This window comes from Microcebus murinus, chromosome 7 (assembly GCF_040939455.1).
Source record: "Microcebus murinus isolate Inina chromosome 7, M.murinus_Inina_mat1.0, whole genome shotgun sequence".
NCBI classification, from domain to species: domain Eukaryota; kingdom Metazoa; phylum Chordata; class Mammalia; order Primates; family Cheirogaleidae; genus Microcebus; species Microcebus murinus.
In genome coordinates, this window is record NC_134110.1 from 22,773,473 (window position 1) to 22,794,260 (window position 20,788).

Genomic DNA, 20,788 nt, shown 5'->3' on the forward strand with positions numbered 1-20,788 from the left:
TGGCTAAAATTAAAAAGACTGACCATACCAAGTGTTGGAGAATATGTGGAGGAATTGGAATTATCATACACAACCGGTGAAATGTACAATGATGAAATCACTTTGGAAAACAGTTTGGTAGTTTCATAAAAAGTTAAACATATACCACCATGAAGATCTACTCTTAGGTATTCACCAAAGAAAAATGAAAGCATAGGAATATGCAAGCACTTCTACGTGGATGTTCATTGCAGCTTTATATGTATGAGTCCAAAAGTAGAAACAATCCAAATGTCCATCAACAGGCAAATGGATAAGCAAATTGTGGTATATCCATACAGTGGAATACTCAGCAATAAAATGTAGTGAGCTACTGATACACACTACATGGGAAATATGAACATAATTATGCTGAGTGAAAGAGTAAACAGAGAACATACTATTTTATTACATTTATATAAGATTTTAGAAAATGCAAACTTATGCATTTCTAGTGCATTCAGTTGTTGAAGCACATTAATTGCTGCTTGGAGACAGGATTGGGAGTCTTAGAGTAGCATGGAGATAATACAAAGTGGCACAAGTAAACTTTTTTGGGGAGATGAATTTGTTCTCTATTTTGCTTGTGATGATGGTTTCACCATGTCAGAATATTAAATTAAAGACTTTGAGTATGTGCAGTTTTTGTATGTTATTTATAACTCAAAAATGCAAATACCATTTAGAAAATGAAATAGAATTGTTAAAAGATAAAAACAACTCCCAGAACACATGGCTAACAGACAAAAAAACTAGGATAGAAAGATTATGTATTAAGAATCAAACCATTCAGCGCAAATCTGACTAGTGGGAGTACATGAAAAAAGGCAGAGGCTATTGTCTGGAAAATAATAGAAGAAAAGTGTTTAGAACTAAGAGATACAGATGTTTAGATTGAGAAGTTCACCCAGGATCCAACACCACAAACAAACAAACAAACAGAAAGGTTCACACTAAATTCACCTTCATGAATTATCAGAAAAAGACCATTGCACCAAGGTCAGTTGGGTGGGTAGGGGTTGGGGGTGGGAAAGTGAGGAGCTAGGGGTGAGTGACCTATAAGTAAATAAGATCATCTGACGTCAAACTTATTATCAGCATCACTGGATGAAAAATACAATGGCACAATGATTTCAAAGTTCTAGGGAAATTACTTTTCACCTCAAAGGTCAACACCTAGCTAACTACCAATTAAACATTAAGGACCAAAGAAATAATTCAGATATGCACAAAGACTCAGAAAACTTCTGTCACTTACATGGTTTCTGGGACATTAACTGAAGATGAACTGAGGCAAAATGAGGGATAAGACCAGGAAAGGGAAAACATGGGCTATTCAAAAAAATTGTGGAACTAATTCAGGACTCCAGTGGAAATAAATCCCATAATCAGAGTTTTGCAGAAGTCGTAATTTGTGCGGGAAGTCAGTCAATGCCAAGAAGAGTATCTTCATGAAGAAAAAGGAAAATATTTCCAACAATAAATTTAATGACTAAAGTGGTGGATAACATTAGGCACATAGTCAAGAAAGCATATCATTCTTTTCTAATGAAGAAAAAAAAGAATACAAATTAGAAACCCCAGAATGGATATTTGCAGATGTTGGGGAGAAATTAAACCTAAGAAAGTCTTGATGCAAACATAAACCTTATATGGTTTGATCAATTGAAAGAATGTAAGAAAACTAATTCATTTGACCTGAACCTTAGAAATATTTTCCTTCAAATAGCCCAAAGTTCAGACACTGAACTTCTAAAGGTCGGAAAGAAACCTAAGCAAACAGTTTACTTCTGCTTTGAATAATATTTATATAGTCTTAGTTAACATCAAAGTTGTTAATTTGTTTTTAACTGTCAGGATTAATTTATAGGTAAAATCCTCAAGGCTGAAGTGTGGTTAGACAGTCAACTGTAAATCTTTCAACCTCAATGGTGCAATAACTGTCAACAGGACATCTCTTTCTCACATACCATCAACTGATCTCACTTTCCAGGCAAAGAAATCACAATATTTCTATTTTTTTCTTCTGATGTTTATCTTTATAGATTCAAACAAAATACTAAACCTTGAGCCATACTTACATCATATAGCTCAATAACATGGGTTGTTGTTAGTTTTCTACTTTTAGGATCAATCTGTAAACAATATCAAATACTGGCATACAATTTGACAATTGCAGGCAGAGTATAAATGCTTTGAACCTTGAAAAAACTATAGTTACCACCAACAGAAGATGGGAGGTGGAAAGGGAGAAAGAGAAATGCATGGTAGAATAGTGGTGTGAATATCTTTATCTAAAACATGGAGAGTCAAGACACAAGTGCCTATGCCTAGTGAGATAAGAAATGGAGATGTAAATTGTGAAGACATTTTCTTACAATCATCTGGCTGTAAGCCATTAATTAGTTTCCTATTTGGCTTCAAGATACATGCCCACACCCACACCCACACCCACCATGCTGCAGTCTGCCATTTTAGTGAATCACATTTTACTTGCAAGTCCCTTCTACATTGCTTGTCTGTTGATTCTAACTGGAACCTGTTTGTGTAAAAGCAAGAGCCACAGAGTGCCAGTCTCTCTAATGGCAGGATTGCCTCAATCGATAGTCATTGCTGGTTTAGTCCTACAGGATGCTAAATACCCTACCTTAAAAATGTTATCACAGGTCCCAAAGAGTCAGGGTTTCTTTGAAGAATGATGTTCCCATTCTAAGGAGAGTTGACAAGCCCCATCTTTAGAAGTTGGTGAAAAATGTAGTTAGATAAAGAATTGCAAAATGGTGCCACATGTGGACGTGGGCAGTCCAGCCACGGGCAAGGAGTGGGTAGACTGGCCAGAGACTCTCTGGGTATACTTGGGCCACACATTCAGTAGGCTTCCTTGGTCAATCAAAAGCAGGATGCTTTGTAGAAGAGGCTTTAAGAAATTCCGTTAGATTTTTAAAATTCTTTCTTCCGCAGTTATGGGTAATTTAAACTTGTCACATAGGCTAGATAGTGTTTTAGTCTAATGAACAGGTGAGAAATGTCCTCATAGCAAAGTTCTAGCGGTAGGCAAAGAATTAGTGTGGAATATGTCCAAGGCAGGTTCCTAAAGTAGACCCCAGAATTGTAAAAATCTTGTCCATGTGATAAAAAAAAAAACAAAAAAAGAATAAAAGCAGGACTTGTAAAGAATTACTGAATAATTTGCATTATTTTGCTTAGAGTGATTTGGAGGTAAACCCAAAATTAAACACTAACTAGCTAAAGGCATCTTGTAAAACTTATAGCCACTGCTGGAGTGTTTTCAGGTGAGCCAACAACTTTTCTGGAAGCATAGAGATATATTTCTCAATCAAAGTTCTGTCTGGTTGGAGGTGTCCAAGATCTGAATTCATTCATTCATTCTGAAACATTGCTTGGTACTTTTCACTGGAGAAGAAACGAGAAATTGCCTTATAGTATTGAGGAACTAAAGGTAGGGAACAATACCACTTTGGCCAGAGCTTGTTGGCAGGCTGGCTCCCTGGCCTTTAAAATAAAAATATTTCTTTCTTAAAATACTTATTTGAAGACAAGGACACGTTACAGCTCTGTCCAGTTGTCCTTTGAAGGGCAGAGTAAATTGTGATTTTTTTTAAATTAAAAAGTCATAGTTCAGTTGGTCTGCACATGCAGTCAAAATGGGGCTTATTTCTTTTTACTTTCAGCGCAACCTAAACACGCATGTACTATTAAAAATTAAAATAACCACACCATTTTAAAAATAGATAGCCAAGGAAGAGAAAAAAATCAGTCTTCACATTTAAGTCAGTTAGTCCTTTTTTAATAAATTTGAATCCATTCATCAACAAGTTTCATATTGTATCTATCACTCAATTTTGCTGTTTTTTTTTCATGTCAAATAATACCAAAAAATTACATCAATGTGCTTAAGCAAAACTGGGTTTAAATTTATCTTTACAATAAAATGAAATCAACATGGGAATTGTTCATGACAGCGATCGCCTATTCCTACTAGAATTATCCTGTACTTACCTTAAACACACTCACTGATTTGTGAAGTAGAAACATGAGACGAGAATGACAAAACATGTTCACGGGGCGGGTCCTAGGGAGAGGCACGCGTGAGCCACTCTCTGGGAGGTCGCTGTTTACCCAGGTGCTGGGAATTTAGTATTTCAGGAAAACACGGCACCTTTCAATTCAGTAGAGAGGTAATCAATCCAAGGCACATGAGCTAGTGCCCTGGAAGAATTTAATCCACCTGGGCAGGTCTTTGCCCCAAGAGTCAATGTTACTCTGACTGATGGCTCACACTAAGATGAGAGCCAGAGTCCATTCCAAGAGTAACAAAATATGTCACCAATTGTTTAGTTTTACTTACATAAAATGGCCAGGAATATATACTGGTTTTCAGGTGGACAGTTAAAGTGAGAATTATGGAATGGTTTATACTTTCAAGCCAGGAGATTCAAAGGTGGACACATTCTCTTTTTAGGACACACTGTTGTGGGACAAACACCAATGGATTAATTAGCTACTCGATTTTGAAAATGAACACCTACAAGTGCCATGTGCCTGTCTCCCCGAGGACCAGTCCCAAACTTGTTGGGCATCACTCTCGAGATGATCTCCTTGGTCAAAATGTCAATTCCATGCATGGGCAGAAGAAAAGTGCCTTTGATAGGAGTTAGTGAACATGTCAAAGTTCTGGGGACTGGCATTAAAAACACATGATATTGCAGATGTACGTGTACCTTCAAACCTAAAGAGAATATTAGCAAGACGTACTTTCTAGTTCATTTGAGATTCAAGGAGAAACAAATGTGTCATGGTATAGACAGTGAAACCCCTCTACAGTCCTGGGGTGGGTGAATAGGAGGAATATCACTTGTTTTAAAGACTGCTCAAGTCGTATCAGTCTTTCTCTGTAGGGAGTTATGTACTAGGGCTCTTGAATTGTCTCAAGCATATCTGAACACTGGTAATGACAAACTGTCATAGTAAGATTCTTCTGTACAGTTTGAGCCCCCATGAAGCATTTTGAAAAGACAGAACTACTTAGAAAATTAACTTTTTATTACTTTCAGTTGTTGAGAAAGAAATCTCATTATAGCCCCAATTAAACTCTTCCCTCCTTACTTGAGAGGTCTGGGTGTGGGTAACAGCCACCTCGCGAAAATGTCAGAGGTTCAGGTTAGGGTTCTTCAATAAGGCTCACTCACTGGCTCGAATAACTACTGTGAAGTGATGAGAGATCATTTTAACAGAACAGAGAATCACATTCAACTCTCTTCTGTTAGCACAGAGTTCTCTTCTCAATACTTCTCATAACTTTTAAAAATGGAGAAGCTATAAAATAATTTTATTAGAAGAAAAGTAATTTTCTTCTGAAATGGAGTAAAGCAAACACATACCCAAGGATCTTAAAAATTTTTTTTTTTTTTTTACAGAATATATGTATGTATTTGTGTGTGTATGTGTGTGTGTGTAGTTACAAACACTATTTATAGTATAGCTATTATGTTAACTTCATCGCAGTGTCTACAAAGTTGTGGATCCCAGTCTTGGTGCCAAATGCATATAAAAAGCTCAAAAGCTATTATGACTATACCATGCAAATTTATATCCAGAAAACCTTGGGAAGTAGACTGCAGCTCTTCTAAGCCCCATGGGGTCTCTGCCTTTGATATTTGGGTACCTCAACTATGCATTGAAAAAGGTTTAGATCACTTTTCTCCCAGAAAGAATTAATGTCACAGCTCTGAATAGTATAAATTATACACTTAAATAGACCATTGACTGCTTTTTCTCCCACGATCATTTGCATTTTGGGGTCCCTCTTCTGCATGTGGAACTCACACCTTGAATTACAGAAAAAGATACCTGAAGTATTGAAAGGGATAAGGTGTTTTGCAAATGTCTTTTTTTTCTTTAACATGTTAACAATGATAAGGCCACTTACAAGGTTTTTTTCCCAATCTTTTTAACTTTTAGGATCCCCCATTGTTACCCATGAAAAATATTTGTCGGAGAAAAGCCAAAGACAAAAAGAAATCGCTGGCTTAATCTCCAGATAAAAGTAAAACCAGAGAGCAGAGGCTGGGAGATGGTGAAGAAAGACAGGAATGAAGGAAGAGAAGGGTATAAAAATCAGTAGTTTCCTCTAGCATGAGATTTTGTGGATTATGTTTTATCTGATGGCGGGTTTTAAACTGTAATAGATGCCCACGAACTAATGGTTGTTATGGTCACCGAAGAAGGATCAAGTAGTGGTCAGCTCATGGTGACAGTCCACACCATTCTTACCCTCGGGGAGGGTGGTGCCTCTACCTACGTGGAAAAACTGGCGCCAGCCATGAGAGTGGTGGGCTAGACTCTGGTCACTAGTTTTGGATAGAACAGAGGGGCAGAGGCATATGTGGCATTTTGGGATAAAGTGTTAATTTAGCAGATCTGTCTGCATGTTTTGCTTTTTATTTTTTTTCTCCAAATGCTCAACTTCACTGTGACACCTGTTTGCACAACTGTAGTCATTTCAGTTTATGGATGCCTGTGATAGAAATATTGTTTACAAAAAATATATCATCTCTTTGTTTTCTTTAGAAAGATCTCATCTAAATAGTAAGTTAAGGTTGCGTCTATGAAACCGGTGCACCTTGTCTTGTTTCTACGAGCTTTAAAAAGTCCAAATACTGATGAGGCTGTGGAGCAGAAGGAACCCAGAGCGACTGTGTGTGTTGTCAGGTTGCCTTCCTTGGCCTCAGAGAACGGTCATGGGTTGTGGGGTGATGCGTGGTGTGTACGGGTCGTGTTCCTGCAGAATCCTAGTCAGTCTAGGAGTAGTTGGATGTGCTTATGAAATATGTCAGATATGGAAATAAAGGCATGAGGATGTTTCTTAGTTTCTGAAATGGAACAGTAGAAGTGTTTTAGCGTCAATCTTAATTTCTAGATAACAGAAAGTTAATTACATCACAGAAAGGAAAATCCGACATCGCATGCTGCCATGGTAGCAAGCATAAGAAACAAAATCTCGGTAAATATACATATATATGCATATTATGCAAATATATTTTCTATTAACATACAATGTTATAAGAATGATTTATAACGCAACTGCAAGGGGGAAAATCATCCTAGATGGTTTTACCTTAGAGTAACAAATAACCTGAGACGTCTATGCTTTCCGTTAGATTATCAGGCCTAGAAATCCGAACGAGATGTAGAGCACATTTTCGGTGATTGAAATGTCATTGCCAAAACGTGCCACTGTGTTCCCACATGACAGTTAAGCTGGATCCACTCCAAATGAACAACAAAAACACACACTGTATATTAGAGTACTTACACTGAGATGCCATTCATTCCCAATGGGTTTTCAAAAGATGGTCATTTAGACATCAACGTGGGATCTACCTATGTTTAAGACAGCAGGTGAGCGCCAGGTAAGCGCCCTGCCGGCGACTCGCCTCGTCCCCTAGCCCGTTACAGGAAAGGTATGCCTGATGAAAACAAAGCCCATCACCAGCACAGCCAAAAAGCCTTCGCTCACTAAACTGAAAGAGAGGACATGAAGTATGTGACTCATTATCAACTAGCAATGCCACTGTATGAGTTTTCAAAGATTAACTAAGAATGTCTTTCTGATTTTTAAACTAAAACATCTAACTTAAAGATAATAAAAGACACATTTTGGGATGGTATTGTGTTTCACGTCCTCATTCTCAAGGCATAATATTTAGATGATACTTGTCCCTTTCAATTAAAAAAGAAAAAAACTCTGACTTTCTTTAATATGCATCCTGTGTTAAATTGTCCATAGCTGCAAAATGTATTATGTATGTGTATTTGTTTTATATACACATGGGTACTCACAACCTGTGTGTATAAACATATACACATACATCCTCATATACACGTGTATTTTATATATATGCTGAGAAAGTTCACATATATATACAATTGCGTATGTATATATGTGTGTGTCTGCGTGTGTGTGTCTGTGTGTGTACAGGTATAAAAACTTGACAGGCAGAGTAATATTTCACTCAGTGTTAAATGAAGTCTTTGAAAAATCAAGTACAGTCACTCAGTTAACATAGTACAGCCAGTAAACTAAGTTGAAAAGAGAAAAAGTGAATGGAAACACGATCCGGGACCATCTGTCTATGGCATTCACATCGGTTAGATCAGGGATTTTAATTTTGAGCTGCGAAGACCTCCTCCGTAGATGGGTCTTCTTGTGTGGGATGCTTCTGTCCCCCGCGAATCGCCCTTCCCTAGGCATGCTCTGTTTCCTGTACTGGATTCCTGAGTTGTCAAAGGATATTGCTGAATTCCTCGTATCGCCAACGCTGCCTGCCACCTCATTCATTTCGTTGTGAACCTCCAGTGACGTTAACAGAATATTCCCATGTGCATCCACCTAGTTGGAAGGAAAACGCACACCTTTAGACAGCTAGCACACCAACGAACCTAATCTTCATCTGCAAACCCTGGGCAGAGTGACGGCATGCAATCATGTCACATGTTTTATGAGGAATTGTACATCTGTCAAACCTAGCACTCCCTTCTATTGAAAACTGTCATTTTGGAGGTTAATTGCAGTTTAGAGATTTTATTTCCTTGATTTAAAAATGTTCACACAGGAGATTGGGTATAATGAGGGGGCGGGGATTTTTCAAATTGAAATTTCACATTACGGATACAAGTTCTTCCTGAAGAGAAAATTAACATAAAAATGACTTTAATAATGTTAACGTTGGTGTTATCACCATTTGTTTCCACAACTACACCATGGATAGAAACCATGTACTCCTCTTTTTCTTTGGAAATCAGCATGTGCCCTTTTCTCATAATATAAAACATCCAAATTACCGTGGATAGTCCTGTGACTGAAGGACACTCTCAATGCCTCCATGGAGCAAATGCAGAACCCCCACCCAAGTAGGACCCCCTTACCCTACCCTGGTCCTGGCAAGAAGCCTCTTTTTAAGGGCTATGTTAGTCCTTCCCACATTGGAGCCAAACTTTAAAATGTTAACATTCTATGCCATGCTAACCACAGCTTCAGACCTTTCATGATGTCACTGGTCCATTTGCTGGTTGGCTGGTTGGTTGGTCTGCCACAGAACTTTCAGTCTTTCAACAGCACATCCTGGGGTTGTGGTCCCTGTGCAGTCCTTTTTGGAATGAGGCTGTAGCTTCTGCCCCCTGAGCAGTACCCATCCCTTCCACGCCCCACCACACACTCTGCAGTCCCTGAGCACTGGCTCCAGCAGGCCCACGCGTCCCCATCTCTCTTGCATCCCTTTGCCTGGAAGGCCATCTCCTCTGTCCTTTCTTTGTCTGTGGAAAGCCTACCCCTTTTCCTAGCACTAGATTAAGTGTCTGTGGCTTCCCCCATGACACTGTCACAAAACTAGTTATTTTATAGAAGAATAATGTATTGCTATGTTTGTGTCTTCTCATCTTCAATGTATTCTTTCATTTCAGTGAAAGCATTCGACTAGAGCAGGAGGTGAGGTGGGGAGAGAGGAGTCCTGCCTGCACGGGGCTAGGACGCCAGGTGCGATGGCCACCAGGCACCAAGGCGACTAGGCCACAGGAAGGGCTACAAATATCCAGGGGCCACTCAGGCTTGGGCACAAAGGCAACAAAGAAGACTCTGAGATGTCTACACCACGGTTTGGGAATGCCATTCAAAGTCACTTAATTATGCTTGGGGAAGGTAAGGTGTGGTCACCAGGATACCTGTGAGCATGTTACCCTTCATGCAAAGGGACTTTGTAGAAGCCATTAAGGTTATACCCTTAAGATAGGGAGATTATCCTGGATTTTCTGAGTGGGCCCAATATAATCACATGAGTCTTCAAAAGTATAGAGATTTCTCCAGCTGGAAACAGAGAAGAGAGTCAGAGAGATGTACACAGACAGATCAAAGCCTGAGAAAGACTCAATTTGCCCTCGATGAAGTGGGCTGCAAGGAAAACAGAAGAAGGAGTAGGACACACAAGAGGAGCAGAGACTGGCCCCAGCTGACAGCCAAAGGCAATGGAGACCTCAGTCCTACAGCCACAAGGAACTACATTTGGCCGCCACCTGAATGAGCCTGGAAGCACACGTATCCCCAGCACAGACCTGCTAGTACCTTGACTCCAACCTAGAGAGACCCTAAGGGAAGGACCCAGCTACTCCCCATTCTACCCATAGACCTAACGGAACTGTGAGATTAAAAAAACGGATATTATTTTAAGCCACTAAATTTGTGATAATCCTGTTACAGCAACAGTCAAAACTACTACAGGAGGTGAGAGGAAGATGCATTTGCCTTGGGCCTCAAAGAATGAGTAGAAATTTTTCAGGCAAAAAACAGGAAAAACAGCATAAGCAAAGGCTTGAAGAGTGCCTGCCGTGCTCTGAGAAAGGCAAACACCGTTCCCAGCACACGCTAAGCTCAACATGGATAGGGCCACTGTCATTATCATCACTGTTGTCATCATTTTGGTATCCTCTTACCATAACAGAGAAGTACACCTAGCACTGGAAGAGAATGTGGACTAGACTCAGGCTGGCAAGGCATTCCATTTGTCACACTAAAGAATTTCAATGTACCATTTAGGTAACGGGAAGGAAAAGTGATTTCTGAGTAGAAAAGTGACAGATCTCTGACGCACAGCTCAAGCTGCAGGATAAAGAGTAAAAGTTGAATCTGAGAGGTGAGAATGAATTGAGGAACTCCAGTGAGAGTACACGCCCTGGTCTCTGTGTCCCTTAGGCAGTCTGGAGGAGAAATGCCAAGAGCTTGTGAGTAACAGCTCCCTCCTCACGCCACAGCAACAAACCTCAGTGTTTCCTCTAAGCCTTGCACAGCAAGTCTTGGCCACTGCCTGGGGGGTTCTGCATCTCCGCAGTTCAGAGAGCAGGAAAGGAGTAGAGTTAGTCACCACTCAGATCCCACCTGAGGCCATGGGCGCCCACCCCTTCCCGAGCTCCAGGCAGGAGCACCCACACTGCGGCATGCATGCCATAAGCCTGAAGGGAGCTCAGTTTTTCTAAACCAATGCTGCCTGCACTCTTCACAGAATGAAGAGTGTCACCGTGGGCAATCGGGAATCTCCATAGACAGAGCAGACTTCTTAGGATGGAAGCCAGACAGGGTGCGGTGCTCAGGGCTGGAAATGGACCAAGATAATATCATCACCTGGGCTGGGGAGAAGGCCTTTCACCAAGACACATGATGGAGTAAAGAAGGGAGAGAGGAACACTGACAGGAAAAAGTTAGTATTTTCTTATTTTTTATCCAGTGGAAGGAAAACTGTAATGGTGCTTGTATCTCAAACGTGCCTGCAAGGTTGGACCTTGGTAAGATTTTGGAAATTCTGTTCTACATCTCTTCCTTTTTTTTTTTTTTTTTTATCTTTCCCTGGAATGATCAGCAGTAAAGCCCTTCCAATGACAAGCTCTGTTTTTGTGTCTTCAGGACCAAGGAAACACCTGATGATTTGGGAGACTGAGTTCTCACTGCACCAAGAGGATGTGGGAGGAGAAGCCCACAGATGAATTCAGCTGTGGCTGAAACAGATGCCCCTGCAGTAGCACGTCCGCTGCACAGGCCTCCCAGGGCCAGCGGTGGGGGCGCTGGGGCCATCCTCCCGCAGGGAGCAGTCACTCATCTCCCTAAGAACGGCGTGACTTGAATGCGGTGGGAGAGTGTGACTGCAGCCAAGCTGGCCTTTGCACAAAGAACAATTAGCAGCAAGATTCTCCAGGACCGAACCCCCGTCTGCTGTTCTTTCCCTCCCACCAGCGCTTGCCATGGCGCTTGTGCCACCAAGGAGAGAAGCGGGCAGTGAAGGAATGTGCTGCCCAGCTGCCCGGCTCACGCTGTGAGACGTGTCCTGGAGAGGGCGTCACGAGATCCTATTCATCCTGTGTGCTAAGTTAGTTTGCTGTGACAAGTATGTGTGATTCGCCACCGGATAGCTGATTTTGCATCATGACAGAAAATACGTTCAGTTGCTACTTACAGAAATTTAATAAATTGAAGTCATTTGTCAAATCAGCTCAATTAGATTTTATTTCATTGTCCCACATGTTAAATAGATTTACCTCAATGGTAAGCTTATGTGTTTAAAACTAAAATTTATCTGAAGTTGAATCAGAGAACAACCAAAGGTGGTGGTAGGTGCTTGTTTGGTTCTTTTTGTTAAGTAGTGATGTAGAATTTATTCTTTTCAATAATAATAACTGGTTTAATACATATTAATTAGAATCTCAGAAAACTGAAATTATTTTCCTGAAGGTAGGAAAAGACAGGAAACATTATTTAGCTCTAGAAAAATGTTCTCTACAGCCTATGTAATGTTTTAGAGAAAAAACTGTGAGATGGAAAAAACCCAGTCATCCACTTCAGAAGGTGGGACGCCCCACTGGAGGCATGTACATGAGAGATCTGGAATTGTTTGTGATTATTCATGCAGGATATTACTGTACACCAGCTACATGTCATCATCATGCTCTGTCCTAGGTACAGGACCACACAGATGAACATAAGAAGACCCTCTGGGGGTTTAATAACAGGTGACAGTTTAAATAATCAGTAATGGGTTTTAAAAAGTTGCATATTGCCCTTTAAATACATTTTTAAATACCACCTCTTTTCTAGTTATCAAGAATAATATATAAAAAGCTCCTCTGGCTGGGCATGGTGGCTCTTGCCTGTAATCTTAGCACTCTGGGGGACTGAGGTGTGAGGATTACTTGAGCTCAGGAGTTTGAGGTTGCAGTAAGATATGATGACACGACTGCACTATAGCCAGGCCAACAGAGCAAGACTCTGTCTCCAAAAAAAAAAAAAAAAAAGACAGAAAAGGGGAAAAAAAGCTCCTTTTATCAAAATGTAAGGGATCAGAATTAACAACTTTGTGGAATGAAATACTGAGGAAAGAAATGTCTCTTCTTAAAGGAAAAGAGTGTTTTGTGACCCTTTTCATTAGATGAACTTTGGTGGTTCCACGGACTCAGTTTCACCTAGCTTTAAAAAGATGATATTTATGAGCCTGTCCTCTCTTTCCACCAGGAAAGTGGAAAAACATACTGGTCCAGTGGGACCAAAGCCATGGCAAATACCACTCATTCCTGGACACATGTCACATGAGCATTTACCATGCCTGAGTCATGGTGTGCATGTTTGGTGGATGCAAAGAACTGCAGTAAAATAGTTTGGCTGATTTACTTATAGTTTTACATTTACATGGTTTTCATTTAAACATAAACCAATGTGTAGAAAATTTATGCCAAACTTATAAGCAGATTTTTTTTTCTGGAAAGAACTAAAGGGTCATTAAAATCTGTTAAATCTTAAAAACTAAATATTTTAAACAAATATTTTCAAAAGAGATGCTAATCTTTTTTTGTTATCTAGAATTTAAGTCTTAAAATAGAAAGAAGTGATTATGGGTGAAATACAAGGCTGAAATGCCCTCTATAGAATGACAGATGACTTGCAATTCTTAAATCATTTCATGAATACTCCTTATTCTGAAGAGTTCATCTCATATCTACTATAATTAGAATCATTGATTTCAATGTAGTTTTTCTTCCTGCTCCATAACCTTGACAGGTGCAAACATTCAAAGACTAAAAACATCTCATTCAGAATATATCACAGCGGCATTTTTTTGTTTTTTTCCCAAAATATGTCACGAGATAGGCATACAGTTGAAATCTCATTCTCTAATTACTTTCTAGCTTCTAGTTAGGTGAAATACTCTAGTTTTAGGAGAAGGAGAAAGGATTTGTCATGTGAAGAATGAAACCTTGCTCTTTAGTAAGAATGAGGTTGAGCCTGCAGCTTTGATTTTTTGTCAAGAATTATGACTTTCTGCCACCTCGTGAAATTCAAATGCCAGTTGGTCAACTTGCAAAATATCACAAGGCTTGCAACTATAATGCAATGCATTGCAAACAAAGACAAACTCTTGGGTATACAAACAACTTAGGAACAAATAGACGTATGCACAAATAAATTAAGGTTAAGGTTTACACGGTACCACTGGGCTGAGGAGACACTAAGTGAACATGTGAACATTTTGAGCATTCATGAATCAACTACTAAGTTAAAATATTGCATAACCACTAAGTATAAGTAAAATCTATTCATAGTTTTACGTTAGGATAAGTAAAGTCATAGCTTCATAGGCAGCTGTTGGTGGCACGGATCCCTTGTAAGTTGCCTATACACTGTCCCTAAGGGCTCTGTCTTCCCCTGGCATGCTTTACAGGACACAGAAAGTGGTCGCAGAAAAGACAATGACAAGCCAAGCCCCTGTGTAGAGCCAGTAGCTGTCAGTCAGGGCAAACCTGCAGGCTGTTTTTGGCCACGCTGATAAACAATACCAGTGTCACCACTGGGAATCGAGGAACAGAGCTGCTGGCCCGTGTATATAGCGCCATTTCTGTTGTGCATAAAATTTGATTCATTTCTCATTTCCCTTTAATTCATCCACATCACTGGATATAAACTTTGGGAGGTTCATTCCTATCTAAAATTTATCACTACATTCTCAGATGCAGTCAGGAATAATTTTTAGTGCTTATCTTTGAAAGCATCAAATATGTATTTAAAATTAGTATACATGCATTTGTATGTTAACTTTTAAGAACTGATCTACATTACAGATTTTTTAAAAATAGGAACATGTAAAGACTTTACCAAAATTGCTGAGGAAGCAGAGAAACAAATTTTTAGAAAAACAAACAATGAAAGTGGACTTAGGAATCAACTGAACATTTCTTCTGTATCTGATTTATAACCTATTCTTCCTATATTCTGATAATTTTCCATGTGGATGTTACAGGTTCTTTTGTCTATTTGCTTTTGTTTTAAATTTTCAGCTTCACACTCAAAAAGGTATTTGTGTAGCACAACCATTTGACCATTCTAAACAGTCTCATTTAGAAGAAAGGAAGCAAATTCATAAATTAAGAGGGAGTTTGGGAAGACAGCATTGTATGAATATGTGCGTGTACGTGTGCCTCTGTGATGGAAACAATAATGATGTAATGAATTCTAGTTTCCTTGGAAACAGCATGACCAAAGCACATTGTGTATTCCTAGTAGGATGCAGACCTATTTAGAAACATAACAGTATGATACTAAGTATATTTTCCAGTAAGAAATTCAAGATAATTTTGCCTGTGGAAAGCCTGGTTTTATTCACAGATCCTGGGCTTTTCTGACCAACTCTATTTATGTTTTGCTGAAAGGAAGGGAGCCATTTACATTCACTTAACACGCTTCCATTCATTCGCCAGCGTCGGTGGCCCTCCTCAGGGCCACCGCTGGGCCTCTGGGCACAGGCAGTGCCCCAGGGAGCTGGTGAGTCTCTCCGGAAGATGTGGACCTGTGATGGCACCGAGAGGACAGGAAAGGGCAAGGAAACTTCCACAGGCTGCGATATTAGTAAGTTTAACAAGAATAAAAAAAAAAAAAGCAAACTAAAAGTGTAGGAACAAACACAATATATAAACAGTAGAAATATATTTTTGAGGATTTGAGGGGATAAAAGAGATGAAATGATACATTTTTAAAACTATATTGAAACTATGATGTGCTTTGTTTAAAATATTATTTATACTTGCAGTAACGTACTGCTTTTTATTAACACTAAGCTGAAATGACATCGAAAGACAAAGTGACTCTGCGATTGCAGGATGTGGCAGTGCTGCTGAGCCGGGCAGGAGGAGGTGCGTGGTGAGCACGCTCCGGGCGTGCAGCTCACGGGCCTCCTAATCCGCGTGTGCGGGTCTGCCCAGCCCTGCTTTCGGCAGGACACACCGGGAGAAGGCAGGGCAAGGGCAGATCTGCTGCCTCTGCCCTGCTCATTCCCTGTGCACCTTCCTTTTCCCCAGGGACTGTGGCCGGTGGGACGGGGGAGGGTGGACAAGAGTGCAAAGAATGGTGGCTTGCTGGATCGCCAAACTGGTAATTTTACAACTAAAGGAACATTGAAACATTTTGGACAAGCGCTCCTGTATGTCCAGTGCAGGCCCCACACCCTTGAGTTTCATTCATTCCAGCATCCACAGCATTCTGTTCTCTTTGTCGGAAACTATACAAGATTTTGGCGTCCCCAGCATCTGCACTAATGTTGGTTTTACATGAAGCCCGGTGACTTGCACCAGGAACTATTTCGGATCACCATCAACGAGCCTGCACAACTCCCACTCAAAGGTCATGCAAGGGGACAAGGCGGATGACGAGCTATAGGGCCCGGGCGGGGTTGGGGTGGTGGGGGGCCTACCCGGTTGCTTTCGCTCTTTGAACGGTCGTTCTTCGCCTTGGCTGTCTTTTCCGCAAGCTTCTTCTGCCTTTGAGGGCCTCTTCCAAAGAAAATGTAGTTGACAAAGGCATACTCCAGAAGGGCCAGGAACACAAAGACAAAGCAGCCCATCAGGTACATGTCAATGGCTTTGACGTAGGGGATTTTGGGCAAGGTCTCCCGGAGGTGGGTGTTGATGGTCGTCATCGTCAGCACAGTAGTGATCCCTGGAAAAGAACAGGGTGGTGAGAGACTGTAGCTTTGCCACACTGATCTTCCTTTCTCACCTGCCTTTTACATTTTCTCAAACAGCCCGAGGTAGTCAGAGATGACGGACTGAATATTACTGAGCATGCAATGTGTCATTTGGGGGGCATGTCACACTGGGCCAGGAAGCTGACATCTTTGCTCTGAGGAAGTGAGAATGTACTGGGCAGTCCCTCGGCTGCACCTTGCTCACACAGAGGATGGAATTCCCAGAGTGGACACAGAGATATACGGGACAGAAAGGAAGAATGTGCTCTTTAAGAACACTGGAGAAATGAAAATAAACCCAGAATTTCACATTAGGCACTAAGTGTCTGGAGCTGTGAGCAAGAGCTCAGTGAGATTGCCCATCAGGACAAAGTAATTCCCACTACGATGCTTATGGTTAGCAAGAGGGACGAGGCAATGATTTTTCAAATTATTAACGATGAGATCCACTCCTGTGCTCAAATAGAAAGGAATAGGTTAGTGAAGCTGCTGAGAGCAGTTGATTTCATGGAGCAATTTCCTTCCTCAACTAAGAAAGAGTCTGTATACAAGCTGCTAAGTCAAGGGTTCACTCAAGTCAAGGGTTAATGATTTTACTCATTATAGAGAATCTCTCCATATTCTGGGGCAACTGACCAGATCCTTTTTTTTAATGTCATTATGTTGAACTCTTTACATAGTATTGTGTGAATGATCTCATTATTTCTCAGATCGAGCTCAATTTAGTCTAAAGCCACGAAAGAACCGTATTTTGTAATTCTACCTCCCCTAGCAAGAGACATCTCTTGTTATACAAAGATTCTGTATTAAATCACTTGAAGATATGCAGACCAGGGGCCACTGTTGGTTGGTGACATGACCAGAGCTTGTTAAATTAAGCCACACTCGCAGGACAGGCAGGGACCACTCCTCACTTGCTGGTGGGATGTAACTACAGCAGCTGACGTGCTCTTTTGGAGACTGTACTTCTGTAATATTAAGACATCTCAAGGAAGCAAGGCAGCTTCACAGGGTCAGCTGTTTTCTACCCACACAACTAATGCCACTGAATGTGATGCCTAATGAATCTTTCAGGACACAATGGAGAGAATAGCTTCCTACGCATTGCAATGTCAAGCCTTCCCTCGAAAAGGAAACTTTCAAAGCAGAGAGCCTAACCATAGTCCTTCATCCCCAGTAACCCAAAAAACAAACATAACTGAGGCTGGGAGACAGTGCAAGCCCGACAAGCCAGCACTGCCAGGTCGCCACTCTGGGACACAGCCCAGGCCACTCTGCACATGGTCCCTGCCCAACACTCCAGAGCAGGGTGTGGATTTGTTCAGCACCCTCGTTTGATCCCCTCTGGATCCCCATGCTTGGAGGAAGCATCTTCATGCTCTGTGTCCCACAGAGAGGACCTCAGCACTGCAGAGCTCAGCTGGGCCACACAGCCCGGTCCTCCGTCTCCAGCACATGCTCTTGCCTGCACCAAGCTCTGAACTGCTACTAAAAGCAGAGAGGAGAATTGAAGCCCCGAGAAACTACTTTTACATATAACTGCAAACCATGGTTGCTTATGGAATGTATGGAAATCTTACGATGTTAGAATATTTTAAGATTCTTCTTTAATATCACATTCATGTGCACCTGGGGACTTTTAAAATTTGGAAATGGCAATGGGATAAGTGCAGTTTACAAATCAATGTGAAAACACCATGCAAATGCTACAAAATTAGGCATTCCTACCATTATTAAAAAATGTTTTAATGCTGCTGCCACTACTTTTTTTTTCCCCCTTCAAAGTAGATTTGGGAAGCCTGACAGCTTTGTGTGGTCATTGTTTTGTCTCCCCAGCTGGCTATTTTGAATGGAGATGTATAACACAGGCCTCAGTAGGGGTCCCAGGACATGGGCTGAAAGCACACAGGGGAAGGTGCAGCTGGCACAGCTCACAGGCACTCAGCCTGGTAAAGGAGGCTCAGGGGGAACCAGGCGGGACCCTGGATCCAGGCCCATTAGCACAATGTCATTTTGCAGTCTCTCCAGCTTGGGCTCACATGAGCTCTTAGCTCAGAAGGCCTATGCGCTCACTAACTCCTTCTGTCAAGGGTGGGATATTGTGCTAGGGCCACAGCCTGGACAGTAGAGCCACACAGCCCAGGCCCAGAGCCCAGCTCCACCTTGATGGGTTCACAGCCATCATCTGGAGGTGTTCGGAAGTCTAAAGGCAATGCTTAAAAATGTCAGTGGTGTGCCAATAAGTAGTAACTGGCATTATTAACACTAGCAACAAGTAATCATATTACTACCATTATTATGGAAAAATCATTCTTCAGTAGTTTCTAGTTTGCCCTGAACTTCTGCTCTCTAAAGGGATGTCTCCCACCCAACTGCAGTGCAGAGATAGCTAGGGAGTGGCATTCACATTCTGTGTGCATTCACCAGGCTGGTAAGCCTGTCTATGAATTGTTAGCCTCAACTTAGTTTTCATTTAGATTATGTGAATAAAATATTGTACTTGAAAAACTGCATAAAGATGACTATGGAATAAAAATATAATTTCTCTGCATCATTTAATCAAAACATTTTATTTCTTTTTCTTATGATCAAAATAACTTGGCCTAAATTATATCAGTACACATTTCACTTTTAGAAGTACCAACACTAGTACCGGTTGAGCATCCCTAACCTGAAAATCCAAAAATCTAAAATGCTCCAAAATCTGAAACTTTTTGAGCAACGACAATGACGCTCAAAGGAAATGCTCAATCGGATTTCAGATTTTGGATGTGCAATCTGTTAAGTATAAAGCAAATATTCCAAAATAAAAATAATCTGAAATTAGAAACACTTCCATCCCAAACATTTTGGATAAGGGATCCTTCACCTGTACTCACTGATGACTGGCCATCAGGGTCTGAGGAAGGTCATTGCAGTCTAGGGGCTGCTAACACTAACAGCTCAAGGTGTCTGGGGGTCAGACTCCAGGCAGCAGAAACATAAAGGTGGCCACGCAGCATGCCAGCAGAACAGGCCCTGTCTTCCCCCAGCTGAGTCTAGGTCCCACAGGGCCCAGCGTCCAAGGGAGGGGACTCCACGGAGTCTCTGCCCAGCAACATGCTGTGCAGATGCTGCACCTTCATGACCCCATTTAGAAATGATGTGAATTTATCACAGTGAAGCCCTTAAGGATGAATGCAAACAGTGCTCTGAGCACTTCAAAAGGTGTGGTACAAGACAAGATTCTCAGGGGAGGGATTTCTTCAAGGAAAGCCTCCCAAACTGTGGCCATATCCTCTTACCAAGTCAAAAGCACAGCAGCATCTTAAAGATTCTGAGGGATCCTTCAATCATCATCATAATAATAGTGCTTGCTAAGCTTTCTTTTTCTTTTTTTTAATCCATGATTTTTACAAGGTAGCAGACCAAATGACTCTTCCGTGTAGTGTCTATTGACACTTTAGGAATTATTCATAGTGATTAAGGCAGAGGGCCCAGAAGTTAGACTAACTGGATTGAAATCTTTCTTTTGACACTTAATAATCATGTGACGTTTTCATACCAGTTACTAGGCATCTCTGTACCTGGTTTTCCTGCTCTCTAAAATGGGAGCAATGACACTGCCTACTTGGCTATGGATCTTTGTAGAATAAATAACTACACTGGTGGCCTTAGCAGAGAATGTAGCACTTAAGAATTGATAAGTTTCAGCCTTCATGATCATTGTTGTTGTTGTATTGATGATGATTCATCATGAGTCTGTGACATACTTTTCCTTAACCAATTGGGATTAACCAACTGAAGATTACCAACACCTGTGGATCCAGAAACACAGAGGCATGTCTTATATTGGCAGGAGGGACAGAGGGAATGAGCGTGAAAGTGTCACATTCTGGAAGCTGGACCTACTGGACTCCTGGCCAGTCAAACCCTATGGTCCTATGATCATAGCTGCCTTCTAGACCCCTTGGCCTCAGGGGTACCCTGACTCTAGCGAAAACCCACTCATTTCAGCCTCTCACACCTGCCTCCCAGAGCTCGAGCATCAGTCAGAACCTGACAGTCCTCCGGTAGTGAAGTCTTAGCAACCCTGGCCAGACTGTTCCTTCATCCCAGCAAAGGCACAGGGCACGATTTAGGTTTATAATAATGATGTGGTGTCATTAAGAAAATGTGGAATCTACTTTCATATACCTTAATGAGGTGGGGTTGAATATAAC

The 20,788-nt window shown here is 41.2% G+C and overlaps 1 protein-coding gene across 2 annotated transcripts in view; it reads right to left on the reverse strand.

The window, feature by feature from the left end:
* Positions 1–7,529: 7,529 nt before the first annotated feature.
* The window catches only part of GABRB3 (gamma-aminobutyric acid type A receptor subunit beta3), a 204,095-nt gene continuing 190,836 nt past the window's right edge, over positions 7,530–20,788 (reverse strand). For both annotated transcript variants that reach the window (XM_012760006.2, XM_012760005.2), the window contains exons 8-9: positions 16,314–16,558; positions 7,530–8,431 (exon numbers count right to left, since the gene is read on the reverse strand). In XM_012760006.2, coding sequence (XP_012615460.1) covers positions 8,096–8,431; positions 16,314–16,558 — 581 coding nt within the window. In that variant the 3' untranslated portion in view covers positions 7,530–8,095. The remainder of the gene's footprint in view (positions 8,432–16,313; positions 16,559–20,788) is intronic.